General features: G+C 40.3%; 1 protein-coding gene across 3 annotated transcripts in view; it reads right to left on the bottom strand.

Moving 5' to 3' along the window:
• LOC110285739 (cytochrome P450 2C70) overlaps window positions 1–24,531 on the bottom strand; it is a 58,487-nt gene that overhangs the window by 9,719 nt on the left and 24,237 nt on the right. The window contains exons 1-6 of one of the 3 annotated variants that reach the window (XM_021152120.3): window positions 20,807–21,019; window positions 17,384–17,546; window positions 13,965–14,114; window positions 3,733–3,893; window positions 1,624–1,797; window positions 649–790 (exon numbers count right to left, since the gene is read on the bottom strand). In XM_021152120.3, coding sequence (XP_021007779.1) covers window positions 649–790; window positions 1,624–1,797; window positions 3,733–3,893; window positions 13,965–14,114; window positions 17,384–17,546; window positions 20,807–20,974 — 958 coding nt within the window. In that variant the 5' untranslated portion in view covers window positions 20,975–21,019. Of the gene's footprint in view, window positions 1–648; window positions 791–1,623; window positions 1,798–3,732; window positions 3,894–13,964; window positions 14,115–17,383; window positions 17,547–20,806; window positions 21,021–24,531 lie in introns of those variants that run through there. The other 2 variants (XM_021152121.3, XM_029472472.2) reach the window with 2 other exon arrangements.

Below are 24,531 nucleotides of genomic sequence, written 5' to 3'. Positions count from 1 at the left end.
AGAGACTAGATCATGAGGATAAAATAAGTGGCTTTAAATGCTTTTAAATGCTCAGCCATAAATGACACATCTATATCATCCCCTCCAAAACTATTGGTTTATTGAGGGAGGGAAAAAGCAGACATGAAAGTACCAAAGGGAACAGTTGGGAAGGGGAAGGAAATTACTGAGAGGGAGAAGGAGGAAGAGAAAGGAATGGGGGAATAATCAAAATAGTTATACATATAAGGATATGTTGTAATGAAGCAGCTCAATGCCTATAATTAATACACGACAACAAACGTTTAAATAATAAATAATTCTGAAAAAACAAGTATTTATTTAACATGTAGAAAAAAATGTGTGAGAAGGATGCTAGTTCTGTTCAGACCCTAAGAAAACTATTCTGTGTTGGTCCCAACACAAATCAATGATTCCATATCATACCAGGGAGAATAATGGCCACTGCTTTTCTATTCCCTGCTGTATCTTAGTTATTATACTTGTTCTTTTCTGTGATCTAGTTTGAACTGAATCCATCCAATGCTAGGTAAGCACATTATTCATGCAGTTGTTGCTAGTACAATGTCTACTCAAGGAAAGAGTAGAACGGTTTCTAGTGCTGTCTGACCATTTCTACTGGACATTCCTCTGCCCATCTGATCATACCTGTGACTTCTGGGTACTTCAGCAGGAGCAAAAGCCCATATTTCACTGTGGAACTCGTTGTCTCTGTTCCTGCTCCAAAAAGATCACCTATGCTGACAACCAGGTTATCCATGGTAAATTCAGATTTTTGATTGTGTTTTTCCTAATAGTTATAAATGGGAGGGATTAGTTTTGTTTGTTTGTATGTTTGGTTGGTTTAAAGGCTTACAGATAATAAAAAATAATACAATATGATATAAGCATTCCGTAGAAAAGCTCGACATTAGAGTGTTCTAGCTTAGGATTCCTTCACACAGTTATAACAAAATCAAAGGGACAAAACTCCAAGGTTTTTCTTGTTACTCACTTCTCATCCACTAAGGATATTAATTCCTATGTCATTTTTTTCAAGTGTAATGTATATCAAGGCACTTAGAAACACCATCAGTTCTAGCACCTATTGACTGTTCACTATGCTTAAAGTCTTCAGGACTACACACATGCAAACTCTATCACAGTTTTTATCTCTTCATTCCACACATCCGTCACCATAATTCAAATTAATGTCACTTTTTCAAAGTTAGCTCACTTAATAACCACAATTACCACCCTCTAGCTTATCCTCCTTTTGATCTAAATTGGAGTTTCCTCAAAGCCTAGCTCAACTGCAAAGAGTTCCCAGGGTCTCTTTAAAGAAAACTTCTATGTTCCCTAAGTCATAACACCTGCTGTTCATGGAGATTCATTTACACAGAATGGCAGGTTCTCATCACTCTTGAATGGGTGTGTTTTCATTTTCCTCAAAGTAAAGAACTAACCTAGAACATGATAAACATAAATTTTCTAATTCTAAATAAACTGAGAATCTTAGCGATCCCTGAATATTTTATATAATTCTATATAAACATTGGTTGGAACATCCCACTTTCACCAGGACAACATGAGCTAAGTCAGAACACCCACAAATGTGAAGTAGCAAATCAAGATCACTTGTACCTTTTCCATTTTAATCAAGAAGTAGTCAATAAAGTCCTGAGGGTTACTGAGGTCCAGAGATTTTTGATGCCTATTTATTTCCTCCAAGATGAACTTTTTCTGTTGAGTCACATCTTTTAAGAGTCTGTTATGGATTCCAGGGAGATAGTATAAAATAGGGTAGGCACTGCACAGCTAGAAGAGAAACAAATGCATTCATACAATCAGCAAACCTTTCAGGCCATAGCCAGCTGTCCAACACTTCATAACGGTGAGTTCCACATGCCTCCCTGTGCTCCTATATGCCTGGCATTTGGAGAAACAGGCACAGCATGGATCAAATGGTCAGATCTACCATGTGCACAGCCTATGCAGCAACTCCAAGTCATATTTGCATTCCTGACAACAGATTTTTCCAGAGTAATGTGTGGGCTAATGCTACCTTCCCCTCTGTCCTGTTGAGAACACTGAGATGCAGAATGACAAGTCAAAAATTCTGAGACAGCAAACTAGTGATAGCAGAGGTAGAAGCAGTCTGCATCCCAGTTTACCCTGTGCATATTTCACCAGACACCTGAAAAAATGGCAACACCATAGACATGCTAAAGTCAAAGTAGAAATCTCATGAGGTGCCACCCCTATATGAGTAAAGAGTGCAGAAAAAGAGAGTATAAGTCTGCTTGGGGGACATCTCCTAATTGGTTACCTAATATAAAGTTATCAGCCCTTAAATATATACATAAAGGCAGCACTTAACAAACTAGGCAGTCTTACTAATACATTGATGTGTATCTTTGTATATATGTAACAAAATTTAAAGAAAAAAAACTTTAATTTGAATGAGAGCAAGGGAAGATCAATTACATGGGAGGAACTGGATGGCAAAAGGGGAAAGAAAAATTATGTGATTATAATCTCAAATGTAGGACTGGTGAGATGGCTCAGCAAGAAAGGGCACTGACTGCTCTTCCAAAGGTCCTGAATTCAAATCCCAGCAACCACATGGTGGCTCACAACCACCCATAATGAGATCTGACTCCCTCTGCTGGTGTGTCTGAAGTCAGCTACAGTGAACTTATGTATAATACTAAATAAATGTTTTTTAAAAAACTTGGAAGTCATTTAAAAAAATATAATCTCAAACGTGTGTGTGTGTATGTGTGAGTGTGGGGGGGAGACATTCTATACTCAAGTGCCACCTTATTATGAAATATTACTTTACCCTTTTAATGAAATAAAGCAAGCCAGCGCTGCTTTAGATAATGTACTTCATGTGACCGGGATTCAACCTCTTACTCCAATACTGAAGCGGGTAAACTATTTGCTCTCCATTGCCCTTGTTTTGTGGAACATATTTTCCCTTATAATCTATAGAAACCGGCGTTGTTCATGGATGTAGAGCATAGGTTAGAAACATCTTCTGACCATGCACCATAGTAAGAAATGCATCCTGTAGCCTAAATCTCTATCCCCAAATATTGGGCAAAATCAGGAAAAAAAAAAGTGTCATTGTTGTTGTTGCTGCTGTTGTTTTCCAAAAGAAATGCTTTGATAAAATTGAAGCCCTCTGATACTATAATTTTTTTCTATTCTATTTCATATCATCTTTTTCCCTTAAGTTTTAAATGAAACAGATAGCTCACAGATTGGTTAGGAATTATAAAAAAAAATAAGAATGAACAATAAATAGCCTAGAAATTTTGTGAACAAAAGAAAATCTAAACAATCTTGATATACTTTTGGTTGGCATTTTCTTTGCAGTTTTCTTGTTTTGTTCGTTCTGTCTCTCTGTCTGTCTGTCTAGATGTGTTTATTACAGGGTAGCCCAAGATGGCCTGAACCTTTCTATGCAGCTCAGGCTATATCACCACACCCAGCAATTTAGTGGCCTCTTTAAAAAAAAAAACTAATAAAACTAGTAAACTAATATTGGATCTAGAGAAATGATTCAGAAGTTAAGAACATGTGCTGCTGTTACAGAGGCTCCAAGTTCAGTTCTAAGTCCTCAGATCATGTAGCCCACAACCACCTATAACTCCAGTTCCAAGAGATCCAATACCTTCTCCTGGAGGATAACAGTACAGACTAGGGTACATAATATTTTCACATATAAATAGAACCGAACCGAACCTGGGACCAAGGAGATGCTAAAATTTCTATTTTTCTATGAAAATTCTCCATGAAGTCTTGGAATGTTTGATCATTGTAGTCAAAACGATGCTGGAAAATGACAGTAGAGATCACATTGCAGGGAACACAGGCCAGAAGGAAGCTAGGATCACAGGGGGAGCCTAGAACAAAGGAAATCAGAAGTTAATATACAATCCTTCCTCATACCGGCTTTAAATGTTCAAATTGGAACAGTTAGGAATGTGAGCTACCTAGTGAAGAATCATCTCTGTGACGTCCGCAGACCTGAGAGACACTTTATTCTGGGTTCCCCAGATAAACTATCTGATATACAACATCTACCTTGCAATCTCCAACTGTTCTCTCCTTTTTACCACACTCCTAAAGTCCTCATTCTGAAGAGGACAAGACATGAAGACAGATCATTTTAAAACCATATATAAATGTGTGCAACTTAAATCTAAATGTGGATAGTTCTTCACAGTGACTACACAAACCTTAATAACTTAATTTTTTCAATCAATGTATTTTCTTCTAAAAGCTTTTACGTTCTATTACATTCAAAATAGCCAGTGTGTGGTAAGTGTCTTAAATTTGTGAATGAGATATTCAAACTCTCATCACGGCACAACTTAGGTTTGTGCCCATCTACTTTCACAGTGCCCTGGGCAGTTCTATGACAGTGAGGGTGACTCAGTTTCCTAGGGAAAATTGGTGTGCAGAGAGTGGGACAGTTGGTGGTTTCCCCAGTGTAGGGGAATGCCAGGGTAGGGAGGCAGGAGTGGGTGGAAGGTTGGGGGAACACCCTCATAGAAGCAGGGGGAGGGGTGAAATAGGAGGGCCCCAGAGGACTCTCCATGCCACAGGACCTTGTGATCACTGGAGAGCACATGGGCGACAGAGGCAACAGAGCTTCTTGGTCAGGGTCCCATCGGGCCTTCATCCTCAGCCAGGAGGCAGAAATGAGACCCTGGGCACCTTCTTTGCCAGAGAAGAGTCTGCCTACAGGGAGGGCTCTGACCCAAGGACTCAGGAGGTGGATCAGAATTCCAGACTTCTGGACACCTGCCCTGCAAGAGGAGAGCTTGCCTGCAGGGGGTGCTCTGGCCACTGGGACTCAGGTGAGAGTTGGACTCCAAGGAGTGCTGACAGAGGCTAACAGAATCACAGCATGATCGAGCTCCAGCCAGAGACAGTTTGAACATTAACACCAGAGATTACCAGATGGTGAAAGGCAAACATAAGAATCTTACTAACAAAAACCAAGAACACTGAGCATCATCAGAACCCAGTACGCCCACCACAGCTAGTCCTGGATAAGGAGACATAACAACTGAACCTGAGGAAATCCAAAACATCATCAGATCCTACTACAAAAGACTATACTCAATAAACTAGAAAACCTGGATGAAATGGAAAGCTTCCTAGACAGATACCAGGTACCAAAGTTAAATCAGGAACAGATTAACTATCTTTACAGTCCCATTTCCCATAAAGAAATAGAATCAGTCATTAATAGTCTCCCAACCAAAAAAAAAAGCCCAGGACCAGATGGGTTTAGTGCAGAGTTCTATCAGACCTTCAAAGAAGACCTAATTCCAACTCTCCTCAAACTATTCCACAAAATAGAAACAGAAGGTACTCTACACAATTCATTCTATGAAGCCACAATTACTCTGATACCGAAGCCACACAAAGATCCAACAAAGAAAGAGAACTTCAGAGCAATTTCCCTTATGAATATCCATGCAAAAAATGCTCAGTAAGGGCTGGAGAGATGGCTCAGTGAGTAAGAACCATCTGACTGGTCTTCCGAAGGTCCTGAGTTCAAATTCCAGCAACCACATGGTGGCTCACAACCATCCATAATGAGATCTGATGCCCTCTTCTGGTGTGTCTAAAGACAGCTACAGTGTACTTAGATATAATAATAAATAAATCTTGGGGGGGAGAGCCACGACCACCATTTCCCAAACCCAAAAAAAAAATGTTCAATAAAATCTTCACAAACAGAATCCAAGAACACATCAAAACAATCATCCATCATGACCAAGTAGGCTTCACCCCAGGGATGCAGGGATGGTTTAATATACAGAAATCTATCAACGTAATCTGATATATAAACAAACTCAAAGATAAAAATCACATGATGATCTCATTAGATGCTGAGAAAGCATTTGACAAAATCCAACACCCCTTCATGATAAAAATCATGGAAAGATCAGGAAATCAAGGCCCAGACCTAAACATAACAAAAGCAATATACAGCAAACCACTAGCCAACATCGAACTAAATGGAGAAAAACTCAGAGCAATCCCACTAAAATTAGGGACTAGACAAGACTGCCCACTTTCTCCCTACCTATTCAATATAGTACTTGAAATCCCAGCCAGAGCAATTAGACAACAAAAGGAGGTCAAGGGGTTACAAATTGGAAAGGAAGAAGTCAAAATATCACTATTTGCAGATGATATGATAGTATATATATAAGTGACCCTAAAAATTCCACCAGGGAACTCCTAAACCTGATAAATAGCTTCGGTGCAGTAGCTGGATATAAAATTAACTCAAACAAGTCAATGGCCTTTCTGTACACAAAGGATAAACAGGCTGAGAAAGAAATTAGGGAAACAACACCCTTCACAATAGTCACAAAAACTATATAATATCTTGGTGTGACTGTAACTATGGAAGTGAAAGATCTGTATGACAAGAACTTGAAGTCTCTGAAGAAAGAAATTGAAGAAGATCTCAGAAGATGGAAAGATCTCTCATGCTCATGGATTGGCAGGGTTAATATAGTAAAAATGGCTATCCTGTCAAAAGCAATCTACAGATTCAATGCAATCCCCAACAAAATTCCAACTCAATTCTTCACTGAGTTAGAAAGGGCAATTTGCAAATTCATCAGCAATAACAAAAAACCTAGAATAGCAAAAACAATAAATTTATGGAATTCTTAGGCAAATGGATGTATCTGGAGAATATCATCCTGAGTGAGGTAACCTAATCACAAAAGAAGTCACTTAATATGCACTCACTAATAAGTGGATATTAGTCCAGAAATTTAGAATACCCAAGATACAATTTGCAAAACACAAGATAATCAAGAAGGAAGACTAACGTGTGGATACTTCATTCCTCCTTAGAATTGGGAACAAAATACCCATGGAAGGAGTTACAGACACAAAGTTTTGGAGCTAAGACAAAAGGTTATACCATCCAGGGACTACCCCACCAGGGGATCCATCCCATAGTCAGCCACCAAACACAGACACTATTGCACATGCCAGCAAGATTTTGCTGAAAGGTCCCTGATACAGCTGTCTCTTGTGAGGCTATGCCAGTGCCTGGCAAATACAGAAGTGGATGCTCACAGTCATCTATTGGATGGAACACAGGGCTCCCAATGGAGGAGCTAGAGAAAGTACCCAAGGAACTGAAGAGGTCTGCAACCCTATAGGTAGAATAATAATATGAACTAACCAGTACCCCCAGAGCTCGTGTCTCTAACTGCATATGTAGCAGAATATGGCCTAGTTGGCCATCATTGGGAAGAGAGGCCCGTTGGTCTTGCAAACTTTATATGCCCCAGTACAGGGGAACACCAGGGCTAAGAAGTGGGAGTGAGTGGGTAGGGGAGCAGGCTTGGGGGAAGGTATAGGGAACTTTCGGGATAGCATTTGAAATGTAAATGAAGAAAATATCTAATAAAAATTTGGGAAAAAAGCAAAAAAAAAAAAAAAAGAAAATAGCCAATGAAAAAGTAAAAAAAGATATAAAAAGAAAGTGGGACTTGTTGTTAAAAAGGAGAAAGTACCGCACATGCTGTGGGAAAAATAAAAGGAAATACAGCCCCTTCTATTTATGGGAGTGCTACGAAAGCAAGTCAGAGAGAGCCATCTGGTGTTAGGAGAAGTGAAAAAATCAATTTCTAATTGTTTTCTAAGTACAAATCTCAATTATTTATTGAAAATTACTTTCTAACTATATTATGCATGCCAATCCTTACATTTTGCAGAAAAAGAAATATCCTTATATTTCACCTTTTTTCAACAGATGGAGACGATTACAGAGACCCGCAACTGGTTTAAATTCAGAGAATGAGTGTTGTAAGTTACCCAACCCTAACGAATACATCTACAGTGCACTGCTAAGGCTCAGGGAAAACCACAGAAATGTATATACAACCTATTGAATCTATGTAACACTGCTTATATGTATACATGTCAATTGCTCCAGAGCTGACTACTGTGATTGGGATACAGTGTAAGAGCTGGATGACAGGGGCCCCTGCTGCTACAGCGTATCCTCTAGTCATGGCAGGGGGAATGCACCCATGGACTCTCAACAATGTGGTTGCCTGCATAAGAACAGCACAATGACACCAGTTGACATAGCAACCAAGACAGGGAAAATTCCACATACTCCTATCTCTGGGTGAGTTTAAATTTCCATATTGATTACGAGGTTGGTCTAAGCTGAGGAAACATGCAATGCATTTAACAAAGCACACTTAAGGTAATTCAAATGGGCTTTTCTTACGTGACGGTGATAGAAAGTACAAATATACTCAGATGCTTGAAAATATACATGGTAGTTTGGGGAACATGCTAAAGAACATAATGCACACGTTACCAGTTCTTAGAGTCCTCCTTTACTCATTCTCTTGCACCCACCTCTGGACACATGGACTAAAAGACCCTTTAGCACAGACAGGAAGGTCAACCCATGCTACTGTGGCAAATACAGGATTCTTCATCCTATACCCACCTCTTAATGTGAGAATTCAAAGTATGAGCCCTTCTCTGACCTTTTCCACCATTTACAGACTGACTACAGCATCACCCTGATCTCCAGAAAGTATCATGAAATCATGCTTATGCTGTAAAGTGTACAGTATCTGCACAGGGCCTCTGTCTTGTGTCAATCACCACAGTACAACCTCAAAAGGACACAAGCAGCTGGGTATAAAAATAAGAGTTATAGAGACAATAGGTCTACACAACCTGTAAAGAAACTTCCAGTGTTCAGAGCTATACAATGAAGAAATAGCATTGCTGAGAGTGTGAAGTCCAATGGAGAGGTTGAATGAAGATAAGTGTAAGTGAATGTGTGCCAGATGATGGAAACTCATAATCAAGTTAAATTTCCCTGCTCTTTCACACCACTTTCAGACAAGATTTGTAATGTATTTCATTATATTATATCATATTATATCATTGTACTATATTATTACATTATATTGTATTACTATATTATATATACAAAAATCATTTCCCATATGCACATTATCTTACTTACTCAAATTTCAAAATATTATTCTTTTTCTTATTACAGTGGAGGATAAGATTTATTGTATATCATAGAGAGAGCAGAGCCAGAGCCAGAGCCAGAGCCAGAGCCAGAGCCAGAGCCAGAGCCAGAGCCAGAGACTCTGGGAGTGTCTAGAGGGAACATGACCCTGAACCAAGTCATGTGAGGGGAGAGACAGGAGAATAAAGGGTAGACAAAAAAATGGGCCAAGTAACCAAAATGCCTGATTATATAAGGAAGAATAGCTGGGGAGGCGTCAGCCCAGTCCCTGGGCTGGAGAAATTTATAGAGGAGCAGAGTATGCCAGGCATACCCTGTGGCAAAGAGAAACTGAGGGATACTGGAAGAACCTGGTGGTCAGGCCTGTTTTAATATGCCAAATAGGCTGGTCAGATAGCCATTTGTCCCAGGGTTTGAGACCTAACATCCAAGCTTTTGTTGATAATGAATAATAAGGGATAATGTAATATTTTCTATGACTTCTTCTTGCTGACATTGGGCTTGATTGTTGGGGGTCCAAGAAAACTGGAATGCTGACCAAAGCCTGGAAGAAAAAGACTGGAGTGCAGGCTGTCTCACTTTTTGTCCAGGCTCAACTGGACCCTCTGGGGTTAGGGAATTGCAGGTTGCTTTGGAATAGTTTGTGAAGCTGGACCACCTGGGGCTAGCTGTATGCAAGTGTTCTAGGACTCAAAATCCCAGGGAACATCTCAAGCTGGTGAATTGCTGGAGCAGTCTGTGGTTGATTTGAAATCTGTTGAGACAGATAGAATAGGGACAGAAGGTATATCTGAAACTTTCAGGACTAAGGTCCTGGTAGTTGTGGGTAGGGAAATCCCAAGATCAAAGATCCCACTTTCAGGCATAGGCAGATGGGAAAACTTAGGCATACTTATCTGGAGTTCATTTGACCTGGCTAGAGGTGAATCCAAGTTGACTCCCTGAAGCTTATAAGAATCTTTTAAGTATACAAGAGGAGATAAAATTTTTATATATGTTTGTAAATTAATATATTTACTTTTATCCCTGGCTAGCTTCCAAATGAGTGAGACTTAGGGTAGTTACTTAGCTTTAGCTCAATTACTGGAGGAATTACCCCTAATCTATTTTTCTAACACTAGACTGGCTACTTCCCAGCCAAGCTCCCCAAGTACTTGCTGTTTGAGTCTCACCCGGGTTATTTCTGCTACAACAGTCAGTCCTTGGAGTGGGGGTGGAGCTTTTCACTCAGGCACATGCTCCTGGTCCATCACATCTAACGGAGACCTCCTGTTCTCTCTGCCTTCTCTCTCCTTCTCTTTCTCCTTCTCTTCTCCATTTCTTCTCCCTCCTCTTACTCTCCTTCTCTTCATGATCCCTACCTGCAATTCCTGGCCTGGTAATTGAAGCCCTGCTTAACTTCTATTCTCCCCAGTTATTGACTGTGACTACCTTTATTTAACCAATAGCTTTAAATTGGGGAGCAAGGTTTATACAACCAAAGACTGGTGTACATGAGAATTCACTTGTCTGGGGGCGGGGGAGCAACTAGAAGTTGGGGTTCAGAAATTAGCATTTGTATACAGAACAGCAGACCAACCCCCAGCATATGTTAGCATTGAGGTCTGGACTGAAATTCACATTTCAGAAAAGGCAGTAGACTCGTGCCTTTAAGTGAGAGTAAAAGCATAGGGATCCAGAACTGACTCTGGGTTAAAAGCATTAGCACTCTCTCCAGAGGGCTGGATATATAGATCGGACAGAGATGTTTTTAACACAATCAAGAAGTACTTTTATGTCTCTTCTTAGAAGACAACCAAAGAAAATATTAAACCTTGAACTTGTCACTGATAATAATATTCCGTCCTTTACTAGCGTATCAGAACTTCGTTGTTTGAACTTGGAATTTTGAACTTTAGAAGTTTTAGTATAACAATAACATAGAGGGAAAGAAATTCGAAACAGTCTTAGAACTTTCCAACTTGTATTTCAACCTTCAAATTCTCAGATCTTTACATACCTTAAATTACTTTCTTAGACCCTTACAACCTGCATTTGCATACCTTAGAACACTTTCTTAGACCCACAGAACTTACAAACTTTTAACTTCTATCCAACCATTTACCATGAGACACAGGTGGTTGATTTCTGGGAGTAGTCTTTGTAAAAACAAGGTCTTCTAAATAAAGAAATAAAGTTTAAAAGTTACTTTGAAACTTGTTTTGTGAGTTTATCTCTTTTCAGTAAAGACCCAGTGGCATTCCCTTCCCAAGCAGAATGGGAAACTTGTCAGAAAAAAAAAAAGTTACAAATCTCAGAGGAGAGGCATCCTTACTTGTGGGGCATGCCAGAAACTTTGTATGGTTGAGTGGGTTCATAGACCCCAAAATCCATATGGAGTTCTGCTCCCTATCTACCTAAGGTCAGGTAGCCCAGACCTGAGTTCTCCATGCTTATGAGATATCTAGAGGCCCTGGGGTTTAACCAATAAGCTTCCCTTCCTGGACATTCCTTCCTACAAAAGGTATTTAATCTCTGGTCCACCCTGAGGAGGGGGTATGCACCATTTCCACAATGAAAAAGCAATAAGCAGTCTGGGACCAAAGAGTGTCTCTCTCATCAAGAACTGCCTCAGGGAGCATGGAGAAGGCCTTCATCTACAGAGCAGTCCCCCGCAGAAGGCCCCTCCACACTCCCGGACAGTCACCCAAGCTAAGAACAATCACCCATGAGCTATAAGTGCCCCAAACCCCCGCCCCGCCCCCTCCGTTCCCAACTCCCTCAAGACTTCCAGTGGTATCTGGATGTCCAGGAGTCAGGGAACCCCAGCTTCGGCCTCACCCGCCTTAGGCTGTGTTTTCCCACTCCCTGAGCAGTGTATCAGCGCTTCTCACACTCAGTCTAGTGTCTCCCTTTTCTCCTGCCCAAGTGGCATTCCCACACCCCAGCAGCAAGGCAGAACTCACTTATTCACATGACTGAGGACCAAGTAGGGCAAGAGGAGTTTCCTGGCACACTAATGTGACTTTTGTAGTAATAGCAGACAAAGCAGGCAGCTCAGGGTTACTCTTATCCAGCAGAGACAGATGAGAAAGCAGGGCAAAGGGGAAACAGTATCTTTAGTAGAGATACCCAGAAAAGTGTAGCGGAGCTAGAGTTAGAGCATGTGGAAGTAGCTCAGAAAGTGAACTCTAGAATTTGGGGTCAGAGTTGATGGACAGCAGGCACTGGCAGAAATAAATAATCTGTACATACCTTGGGATCCTGAGATCGGCAGCTTAGTTCAGAGAGGCTGAGTTCCTTGAAGGGGAACTCCCAGGTTTCAGCACCAAATAAATGAAACAAAGAAATAAAAAAAGGAAGAACATGACTGTGCCTAGGTATGGTGGAGGAGATGAATTGTTACAGATACAAGAGAGCATAACCAGAGGCAAAGATATCTGGGATATTCAGGAATGGACAAGATCCTCAGCTGAACCATGAGAGGAGAGGAGGAAAGGGAGAGGGGAGAGACAGGAGAGTAAAGGGTAGACGATGACAACAACAACAACAAAAGACCAGGAAACCAAAATGGCTGGATTATATAGGGAAGGGCAGCCCAGCCCCCATGCTGGAAATTTTTAAGGTAGAGGAAAGGATATGCCAGCTATACCCAGTAACAGATAAGGATTGCGGGGTGCTCGGAGAATCTAGCACCCGAGTCTGCTGTGGTATGTTAAATAGGACCTCCGTTAGCCACAAAGTATTATTCTAATAAACTGTCAAAGAACTCAAAGATCTGCAATGACTTTCAGACTGTAAATTTCATATCACTAACATCAAAGACTGAGATAAATCGCTACTGATGTTCTAAAATCCATCAAAAGTTAAACACGTGAGGATAATCAAGACAATTTATTTGAAAATGAACTCAAAAAGTAGTATACACAATGCATGGTGTATAGTCTTTTCCATTTCTGCACGTCTGCTCCATGTCTTGGTGCTATATATCACCCAAACAACTTTCACTGACACAATCACTTCATTTCCACAAACTATCCTCAGATAAACCAGATTATACAAATACTCTCCGTAATAACTGCATTCTATGTAATACCAAAAAACCTGGTAAATATGCATTTAGAAATGATGGAATATTGATTTAAAGCATAATAATTCTCCACAGAAAATAAAGTAATATGTTAATGATAGTTTTACAAGACATTTAGATCGTGAAGTTGTATGGACACACACATACACACGATACACACACACACACACACACACATACACACACATATATATATATATATATATATATATATATACATATATATATATATACACACACACACACACACACACGCCCTGACCTTATCCCCTCTGCCTGCACTCCAGTCCACTCTTTCTCCTTCACCATATCCCACATCTGCATGTGCACAGACATTCATGCTTTGTACTGAGACAGCTCCATCATTTCATACTTTCCCATGGGAACAAGTGTACCTAACATTTTACACAATTTGGTCACCCTGTGACACTTCTCAAAAAGTTATCAGAAAACTTTCTTACTTCTTAAAGTTAATGCAACCAAGATGTATATTTTCCTTCTGGTGTGGGTAGTTTATCAGTTAGAGATAGACCTGTTGCTAGAGAGGGCCTACCAACATAAGGCAAATGTTCCGTGCTGCTTCCATATCTAACACATTTCCTGTTGTCTGTACCTTTGTTTCCTTCCGTAATGAAAACAAGAACCATGAATAATTCATGGCTAATTGCACAAAAGTTGGTCAGTGTGGGTCCTGGAAAGACTAGCAACCATAAGCATCTCATTTCTTACTGTTGTCATGGGAGCAAAGTAACCTTCAATTGTACTCTGACTCCATCTTTATAAAGCGCCTATTTGTCATTAAAAACTCATCTTTCCTATATGTTAATTATAGACATAGATATACACCATTGGTTTTTCTCAGTGCATCCAACATATAAATGATTTCCTCCTGAATTCGGTCTTCAATAGTTTTCTTTCCCATCCCCATAGACCTTAAGACCATGAGGGAGAAACGCCGGGTTTGTTTCCACGTTTCTCCATTGCTGAAGACGATGCCTGTTGGAACAACAACAACAACAAAAAAAATCTATTATCATGAATTCTAGTTGAAAATACTCATCTCAGGAGATAATGATGCAGGCATAGAAGACATGATTGTCAGCCGCACCTTACCTGACACCTCTCTTAATGCAATCTAGTATTTCACCACCAGGGCTCTACATTTCACATGCTAAAGAGCTTGTGTCCACCATTAACTTCTCAAAACCTCAGTATAACTCTGTGAATCTTTTGTCTCCTCCATTTTCCTTACAAGGAGGATGTCAGGAAAGTGTTTCTTCTATGATCACATAGATAATAAATTGTAAGGAGGCAAAGTCAGGGCTAGCTTTTCTGCTTGTGAATTCTAGAAATATCAAGGGACTGTCCTCCAGGAAAATGAATACTGGATTGTGATCAGGTGGTGAACTGATTGCTTAGTGGATACCGAGGGTACAGAAACTTCAGCTTTAGAAGAGAGCTCACAACATTGTGTTGCTCAGATAAGGGGTATGTATAGTAATTGACAAGTTTCTCTTTGTGGATTAAAATTCATTCTCTACTTGTTTAAATTCTTGCATGTACTGTGAGATCTTTTAATCTAAAATGTTCAACAAAAATTCTTTAAGTTAAAAAGAAGATCAAGGTAAAAGATAAGCCCATAAAAAAAAATAAACTTGTCAAGGGAGTTTTAGAGAATGATGCAGAGAAGCACTTTTTCCACAACTCATTTCTCCATCAGAAAACTGGACAGATTTATACCACCTCCAAAATCCAATAACTGATACACAGTTGATTTCCTCCAGGTAGCAGTTTTAACTTGTGACTTGTCTGCTATAAATTTGTAGAAAATAGCTACTTGATAAGTGTAAACCTTAACAAGGATATTGAATATTCCTCTTTTCTTGGGTTATTGACATGTGTTATAATGTAATCTTGGGCAGCACGCCAGACAGCCTAATCAGACATACAACTATGAAAGACAATAACCCGTACTCTGCAGTGTGCTATGCGAGGGCATGGTGATTTGTAGGTTAACTATTGTAACTACACTTTCAACTTAAAACTAGTTTTAGCAATGAGATATCCCATTGTTACTTGAGAAACATCTACACTTCAGTTTCAAAAACCTTTTCAAGTGATTGAACTAGTTTCCTGGAGAAAACTATTTCTTCCACTCTCAACATTTCTCAGTTGTGTAGGGTTGAGGCCTGATGGGCTTTTCCCCATCTGCATCAGCATGTCTATTGGTGGCATCCTGTTTCACCTCATGTCTAGGAAGTCATGTTGGTGAGACATATAGCTTCTGACATAGGAGACACATTCTCACACCAAACTCCCAGATCCTGAGACTCTCACAGTCTTTCCACCTGCTTTCTACAATGTTCCCTCAGCTTTAGGAGCAGGAATATTTTGTAGATGTTTCCACTGAAACTGAGCTCCACAATCCTGCATAGTGATTTTTTTTTATTCAATACAAAAAGTCATCCCTGAAAACATGAACACAAGTAACATTATATAAATTTAACAGGCTATATTTAGGAATATAAACATATAAGCAGATTCCTATATAAACTATATATTTAGGTTATAAATAATGACCTGTAAATATTATATATATGCATAGATAGATAGATAGATAGATAGATAGATAGATAAGTAGATAGACAATCACTGGGGGGAAGGCTATGAATGTGAAAAGCAGTGAGGAAGAATATATAGGAGAGTGTGAGGGGAATAAAGGGAAAGAGTAAATATTGCAATTACATTTTAATTATATTTTATATTCTATATTATATGATATATTATAGTATATTGAGATTATAAACTATAATCTCAAAAATAATTAGAAAGGAACATAGTATTATCAATATCAATGCAAAGCATAAACACTGAATGGCAATGACCCTCTTCTGGAGAGAGCATGGTTGTGTCTTTTCTCTCATCCTACTACATTCAAATATTCCTTACAATTTCTAAAGAGAAAAAAGTGGATATAAATCTGGAAATATCCATATCTATACTTGTTCTCATACTATACACATTTTTAAAAATATCTAGATCCATACTTGGACCCTGAATACGAATCTGTTATAGAGATTTGGTGGCTAAAATATTTTGTTGCTTTCCTTTCTTTTTTGTCTGTCACTTAACCATTATTCTCTTTTTAATTTTTTATTAGTTATTTTATTCATTTACATTTCAAATGTTATCCCCCTTCCCAGTTTCCCCTCTGAAAACCTCCTATCCCACCTCCTTCCCCCTGCTTCTTTGAGGGTGCTCCCCCACCCACCCACCCTTTCCCACCTCACTGCCCTAACATTCCCCTGTGCTGGGGCATCAAGCATTCACAAGGCCAAAGGCCTCCCTTTCCACTGACACCAGATAAGGCCATCCTCTGCTACATATGCATCTGGAGCCATGGGCCCCTCCATGTGTATTCTTTGTTAACTGTTATTCTTACAAACTGTACTATAAAATGAATATGCCCTAGGCACAGGCTCAAACTTAATGCTTCATGGGAACAGTGTATGTAAAATTTTGAAAATGGATTAATGACCCATTTTTAACACCAAATTTCATTAATGATCACTAGGGGGTCAAGAGGAGGTGGGGAAGGATGAGAAAAAGGAACCAAATTCAACAGTGGACACTGTATCTGTACAGAAATATCACACCAAAGGTCACTAATGCACGTTAGTCAAGATTTATGCAAACATAAAGAAAATGAAGTCACATTTACACAAAAATGAAAGAAAATATAAATTATTATTTCAAGTAAAAGAATCCAGTCTTTTAAAGACAAATACCACATTTTTTCTGTTATAGAGAACCTAGAGATGTATGTTTGTGTGTACATATTTTGTGTGTGATGTGTGTGTGAGCATGTCAGTGTGCATGTGTTTCTCTGTGTGTGTGTGTGTGTGTGTGTGTGTGTGTACACTTGTGAAAGAAGAAAGCCCATGAGAGAGGAAGAAGACATCTAAGAGGAGGAGATAAAAAGAGAGGGTAATGTGTGCACAGAGAGGTGGGTGTCCTGGGTAGAGAAAGGGAATCAGTAAAAAGGACAGGAATGGAAGAGGGCAGTGGAACGGTGACAAGAGTGAAGGTTGCAAGAAAAACAAATGACATAAGGAAGTGTGTCTCATGTGCCATCTTTAAATTGTTCTGAATTTTTACAAAGTCATTCATGAACTCATAAGTACTTCTAGTTTCTCAGTTTTCTTCCTTATTTAGCTTCATTGCCACTTGCACAGTCCTGGATGTGCCCCAACAAGGAGACGTACCTAAGCCTTGGCTGGTTCTACTGAGTAACGATGAATCCGTTTTATCAGAAAACTCATCTCCCTGGTCAATCAGAGCTTCCTTCATTGCTTTGTATCCATGCAGCACCACAGTGGGCTTCATGCCCAGGTATACAGTAAACACAGGGCCATACTTTTTTGCTAGCTGAAAACAGAGCAGAGTGAACAGTGAAAGCGATATTTTCATTCATACCAAAGAGACATTTTTTATTGGATATTTTCTTTACTTACATTTCAAATGTTATCTCCTTTCTCAGTCCCCCCTCCAAAGCCCTCTATCTCATCCCCTCTCCCCCTGCTTCTATGAGGGTGTTCCCTCACCCACCCACACACTCCCACCTCCTTACCCTAGCATTCCCCTACACTGGGGCATCGAGCCTTCACAGGACCAAGGGCCTCTCCTTCTTAGAAGGGGGAACAAAATACTCACAAGAGGAAATACGGACACAAAGTGTGGAGCAGAGACTGAAGGAAAGGCCATCCAGAGACTGCCCCACCTGGGGATCCATCCCATATACAATCACCAAACTATTGTGAATGCCAAAAAGTGCTTGCTGACAGGATCCTGATATCTCCTGGGAGGCTCTGCCAGAGCCTGACAAATACAGAGGTGGATGCTTTCAGCCAACCATTGCACGGAGCACAGGATCCCCAATGGAGGAGTTAGAGAAAGCTGAAGGGGTTTGCAGCCCCATAGGAAGAACAACAATATCAACCAACCAGACCCCCCAGAGCTCCCAGGGACTAAACCACCAACCAAAGAGTACACATGGAGGGACTCATGGCTCCAGCCGCATATGTAGTAGAGGATGGTCTTGTTGGGCATCAATGGGAGGAGAGGCCCAAAGAGACATTTTAATATTCACCCATTCACTGACTTTAAACCCAGTAGTTTAATAAAAATGACATTTAAGCAGCCATTACCATTATGCTCTTGCCAACATTGCTGTTATTACTGTTCTTCAGTGCAACAGAGGCTGATACATATTTGCTCGAATTCTACTTTTACCTTTTCCTGATAAACCTACATTTGCATCAGATTTCTCTGCCTGAATACAAGGCATTTCTCTCAGTCACCTCTACTGTACACTAATAATCATCTCCTGCCACCCCTTTTCCACGTCATCCATACACTGATGGTTCTGAGTTCTGGCAGGATTGAGGATGAAGCAAGTTGGACATGTCTGCTATCCAGGCTGTACCTTCTACAGGGTTTATATCAGTTGTGTGCACAGAGCATGGATCTGATGCCAAGCAGCCATCCATTGCTGTTGAAGGCAAGAACAGTCAACTCCCCTGTGGCGAACCATTGCATGGTAGAGAAATAGAAAATAAGCAAATTTATTTTGCAAAATAATAAATTTTGCAAAATTTAAAATCAGAGAGATTTTAAATTTTGCCTCAAGCCATGAGTTAATTCAGAGCTCCCAGCCCAGGAAGAAGGAACTGTGGAGGCAGTGAGTTCCCTGGTGACTGGCTGTCTCAGGGAAAAGATAGATTTCTGGTCATTCCTTCATATTTCAGGGGATGACTGTCATGTGGATGAATGATAGAGAAGTCATTGATTCACTATCCAGAAAATTTGATAAGAACTCTCAGAACTATTGAAACCTTGGTTATGCCCTTGGCTCCAAATCATTTTATATCTAGAAAAATGTAGACTTGAGACTACATAAATTAATATATTTTGTAATTGAACGCAGTTCTGCATGCACTGCAGTTCATCAGAGAATAACTGATGTACTGAAAGGAACCTGGGACACACTGTGAGCATGGACTCTGCTGCTCCTGACTGTCACAAATCCCATCCTGGATTCTGTGTCTTTCTAGCTCTATGCAGAGCACAGATTTAGGGGCTAGCTCAGGCTTGCATTAAAATTTTTGTTTTCATTCTTGGGCTGGAAATATAGTTCCATATATAAAGTTCTCAGTGTTCTTAGATAAAACTGAGCACAGTCATACACACATGCAATCCTAGTGTTTCCTCCACAAGAAGGGAGACAGACAAGAGAATCCCTAGAAGCTCACAGCCAGCTAGCCTGAGATACACAGCAGTAACTGACAAAGGCACTGTCTCAAATAAGGTGACAAGCAGGACAGATACCCAAGGTTATCCTCTGACTGCCACATGCTAATTGTGGTGCATATGTGCCCACACTCAAATACATGTATCCATACACATATGCATGCATGCACATGTATGTATATTAGACACACACACACATAATATCCACTGGAGTTGGGCCTGCCGGTGCCTGAGTAACTAAAACAAAATAAACATTAGCATCTCTGCCTTCAGTTCGTTCCTGTCTCCTTGACCTTAAAGTGTGATTCAATTCCTATTGGACTCTGAGTGTAGACTAGGTAAGCATTCAAGTGTTTATTCTAAGAGGCTAATTTTCCTGCTTGAATATTGAAGCCATCAAGATGGGGTTCTGTTTCAGAACCTCTTTAGTTGCCCTGGAAGCCACCAACAATGATCTTAAACCACCAGGAACAGGCAAGCTCTGTAGGCAGCTCACTCCATGAAGAAAAATACTCTAAATAAGGGAAGTCATCTCCTGGGAACCAAAGTGCCACATCCAGAATCCCAAGGTTATCCCCTGAGTTTAACAACTTCCTGGACACAGAATGAAATCTGTTTCCTCAGCACCAAGCAGGCATTGTCTCCTACCCTCAAGAACCAGAAACTTCCTCAGCACTGATAAATAAGACCTTGCTGTACAAAAACCTCAAGCCATGCCTCTGTTTTTTCACCTGTAAAAAACTTCAAGACTGCCAATCCAAGGGAAGCCTCTGAGTCTCTTTATCTATCTACCTACCTACCTATCTATCTATCTATCTATCTATCTATCAATCTATCGATCTATCTATGAAAGTGGCCACTAATATTAAAATACCTTTCCTTACTTTACTGTAAACCTGTATTCCTACACTTCTTTTAAGGCTTCTTTCCTGTCCTCTGGTAACATCTGCATCCAGTACAGGACTACATATTATTACTAAGGATATATAATTCACTCATTAAAAACCACTAAAGGGGAGGGAGGCTGTAGAGATGGTTCAGCGGTTAAGAGCACTGACTGTTCTTCCAGAGGAGCTGAGTTCAATTCCCAGCAACCACGTGGTGGCTTACAACCATCTGTAATGGAATCTGATGCCCTCTTCTGGTGTGTCTGAAGACAGCTACAGTGTACTCATATACATACAAATAAATAAATGATTCTCTTTTTTAAAAAAGAAGAAACTAAAGGAAGGAAGGCAGGAAGGTGAGCAGGAAGGAAGGAAGGAAGGAAGGAAGGAAGAAAGGAAGGAAGGAAGGAAGGAAGGAAGGAAGGAAGGAAGGAAGGAAGGAAGGAAGGAAGGAAGGAAGGAAGTCACTGAAAGAAAATTAATCACACTTACCATGCCCATAGATTTGCTAAGATTTTTGACATCTACTTGCAAAATATTTCCAACAATTGGTAAAGGAGTGGGGCCAGGTGGGAGCTTCCCTCTGCCACGGTGCTGATTCCATAGAAAAAGAAAAAGAAAACAAGAAAGCCAAATCCCCAGAAAGATGAAGAGAGCCATTGACTCACTGGGAACAAATGCACTGGAAAACTTATGCTCCAAGGGGCTATAAATGCAATTTCTGAAAGTACACAGAGTTTGGACTTTGGGTTTGACCTCTTTATCTTTAGTACACTTTGGTCTGTTTAAATAAAACTGCCCGTTTCCTAACATTACTTTTTTCTATTATTAGCAACTGTAAAAAGGTGTTTGTCATTACAACATGACTCTCCCTTCTTTAGAGGGCAGTATGGATGCCTTTTTTTTTTTCCTTTTATTCTTTCACCTCTCACATGCTACATTCTGACCACAGTCTCCCTTCTTTCCATGCCTCCCAGGCCTCCCCACAACATCATCTCTCCTCTCTTTAATTTCTCTTCAGCAAAGGACAGATCTCTCAGGGACCTTAAGTAAATATGACATAACAAGATGCAGTAAGACTAGACACAAACCCTCATATAAATGCTGGATGGGGCAATCCATTAATAGGGAAAGGATCCCAAGAGCAAGCAAAAAATCCCTGTTCAGTCTCTGTGAGCCCCTGTGACTCCTGCTTAGTTGATTCTGTAGGCCATGTTCTCCTGGTGTCCTTGGCCCCTCTGGCTCCCACAATCCTTCCTCCCTGTCTTCAGAGTTTCCCTGAGTTCTGCCTAATGTTTGACTATGAGTTTTTGCATCTGTTCCCATCCGCTGCTGGAGGAAGCCTCTCTGGTAACTAGGCTGTGCACCAATCTATGAGTATAGTAGAATACCATTAGGAATCATTTCATTGACTTTTTTTTCTTTGGGGGAGGAGGAGAGCAATTGTGTTTGGTTTTATCCTAAATCTCTGGGCCATCCAGCTTCCAGTTCCTCACTATTTATACAGTGTCAGACAAGGGTTTCCACTCCTGGTGGGTCTCAAGTTGACCTATCATTAGTTGGCCACCCCCACAAGCTCTGAGATATCATTACCCCAGCAAATCTTGCAGACAGGACAGGTTGTAGTTCAAAGTTTTTGTGGCTGGGTTAGTGTCCCAGTTCCACCACTGGAAGACTCGCCTGGTTTCAGAAGATGGCCAGTTCAGGCTCTGCATTCTCCATTACTAGGAGTCCTCACAAGTGTCACCCTCATAGATTCTAGGACATTTTCACCTACTAGATTTCCTCATCACCACTCAAATGTACCCCAACTTAAGTTGTCTTTTCCCCTATTGTCTCCCTCCATTCTTCCCTCCCCCACCTGATCCCATGGATGGCTATATTTTACAGTAAAGTTAAATACTATCTGTAACTGTCCTGGTAAGAGTGAAGACATTCTAAACAGAGATGCATATGGCCCTCCCTTTGGCCATCAGATTGTTAATGCTATGATCTTATTTTCCTAGTTAGAACTCCAAGTACTATATTGAATAGATATGGAGTGGACATCCTTGTCTTGTTTGTGATTTTAGTGGAATTGTTTTGAGTTTCTCTCCTTTTAATTTGGTGTTGGCTATTGGCTTGCTGTAAATTGCCTTTCTTATTTTGATGTTTTCCCCTTGTATTCCTGATCTCTCCAAGGGAGAAAATATTATGAATGGGTATTGTATTTTGGCAAAAGATTTTTCAGCATCTAATGATCATGTGTTTTTTTTTCCTTTTAGTTTGTTTATATGGTAGGTTACATTGACAAATTTTCATATGATGAACTCTCTCCACATTTGTGAGAAGAAGCCTACTTGATCATGGTGGATGATCTTTTTAAGTGTCCTTGAAATTGGTTTGCACTATTTATTATTCTTCCATCTATATTCATAAGGAAAATTTGTCTGTAATTCTGTCTTTAGTAACTCTTTGTGTGGTTTATGTATCAGAGTGACCATGGCCTCTTAAAATAAATTAGGAAATGTTCATTCTGTTTCTATTTTGTGGAATAATGTGAGAAGTATTGGCATTAGATCCTCTTATAAGTCTTGAAGTATTCAGTGCAAAACTGTCTGGCCTGGAGCTTCTTTAGGTTGAAAGACTTTTAATGACTGCTTCTATTTCCTTAGAAGTTATATGTCTATATAAAGTGTTTATTTGATCTTGATTTAACTTTGGTAAGTAGTATCAATCAAGTAAATTATTCATTTCTTTTAGATTTTCCAATTTTGTGTAATACAGGTTTTTGAAATATGACCTACTGATTCTTTGGATTTCCTCAGTGTCTGTTTTTATGCCCCCCTGTTTGTTTCTGTTTTTATTAATTTGGATATGCTTTCTCTGTGTCTTTTTGTTAGTTTAGATAAGGGTTTGTCTATATTGTGGATTTTCTCAAAGAACATACTCTTAGTTTCATTGATCCTCTGTGTTGTCCTCTGTTTTTATTTTATTGCTTTTGGCCATCAGTTTGATTATTTCTTGCCCTCTACTCCTCTTGGGTATGTTTCCTTCTTTTTGTTTTAGAGCATTTGGGTATCCTGTTAAGTCAGTAGTATGAGATCTCTCCAATTTCTTTATGGAGACACTTAGTGCTATGAACTTTCCCCTTAACACTGCTTTCATTGTCTGCCATAAATTTGGGTGTTTTGTGCATTCATTTTCATTGAATTCTAGGAAGTCTTAAGTTTCTTTGTTTCTGCCTTGACCCTGTAATTATTCAATAGAGAGTTATTCTGTTTCTAAGTTTGTAGACTATCTGTTGTTTGTGTTCTTGTTGAAATCCAGCTTTAATCAGTGGTGGTCTGATAGATTCCAGAGGGTTATTTCAACTTTCTTATGTCTATTGGGGCTTGCTTTATGATGTGGCCTGGGTCCATGTTGATGTGCATGGGCTGTGCTGAGGACGATGTCGATGTCCTTGGTCTGTGCAGCTGCTGAGTGTTGTGATGGTGTCTGGCCCATTCACCAGAAGAATCCAGATTGATATCTGTTGTCTCTTAATGCCACAGAAGACCATGCTGAGGTCAGTGCCACATGCTGACACTAGGAACCATGTGGATGTCTGTGCTCCATGGTGTTACCAGGAACATAGAAGGTTTCTGTGACATTTCCTACTCCCATCAACAGCTCCCAAAAAGTAACAGCCTAGATAGAAAGTTACTAAAGAGAACTCTTTGAAATTGTAATTAAGTGTAGCTCTCCAGAACCCAATGACTTCTGGCAAGGGTGCAGATGGAGAAGGACTCTGGTTTCTTTAATGAGGAGGCCACCAAGAGGTTGACCATGCTCCAGTGAGTATATGGGTAACACAAATTGTACCTAATTTTTTTCTTATGATTATTTTTAGTTGTGAGGGATGGGGATGTCCCAAGGGTACAGGGGCAGACCTGGGAAGACTGGAAAGTGAGGTTGCTCAGGGTTCATGACATGAAATTCCTAGATAGTCAATAAAAATATTATAATAAAAAGCACAATCGAGCGGGCGGAGTCACCGTACCGCCGGTGGCGGCGGAGGGGGGGGGGTGTGCGCGGATCACATGGTCGAGGAGCCCTCCTGGTCAGCTGCCATGCCCACTGCTGAGCCCTGCCACAGGAAACCGCTGCGCCGCAGGAGCCACCCGCACCTGGTGCTCAGCAGCCCCGGGCGTCGGGCGTCGCGGTGAGGGGCGCACCCTGTCCAGCGCCATGGAGCT

Source organism: Mus caroli, unplaced genomic scaffold (assembly GCF_978045245.1).
Source record: "Mus caroli unplaced genomic scaffold, Mus_caroli_1 scaffold_20, whole genome shotgun sequence".
Taxonomy (NCBI): domain Eukaryota; kingdom Metazoa; phylum Chordata; class Mammalia; order Rodentia; family Muridae; genus Mus; species Mus caroli.
Note: the sequence above shows the minus strand (reverse complement) of the source record. Positions and strands in the feature narration are given on the sequence as shown.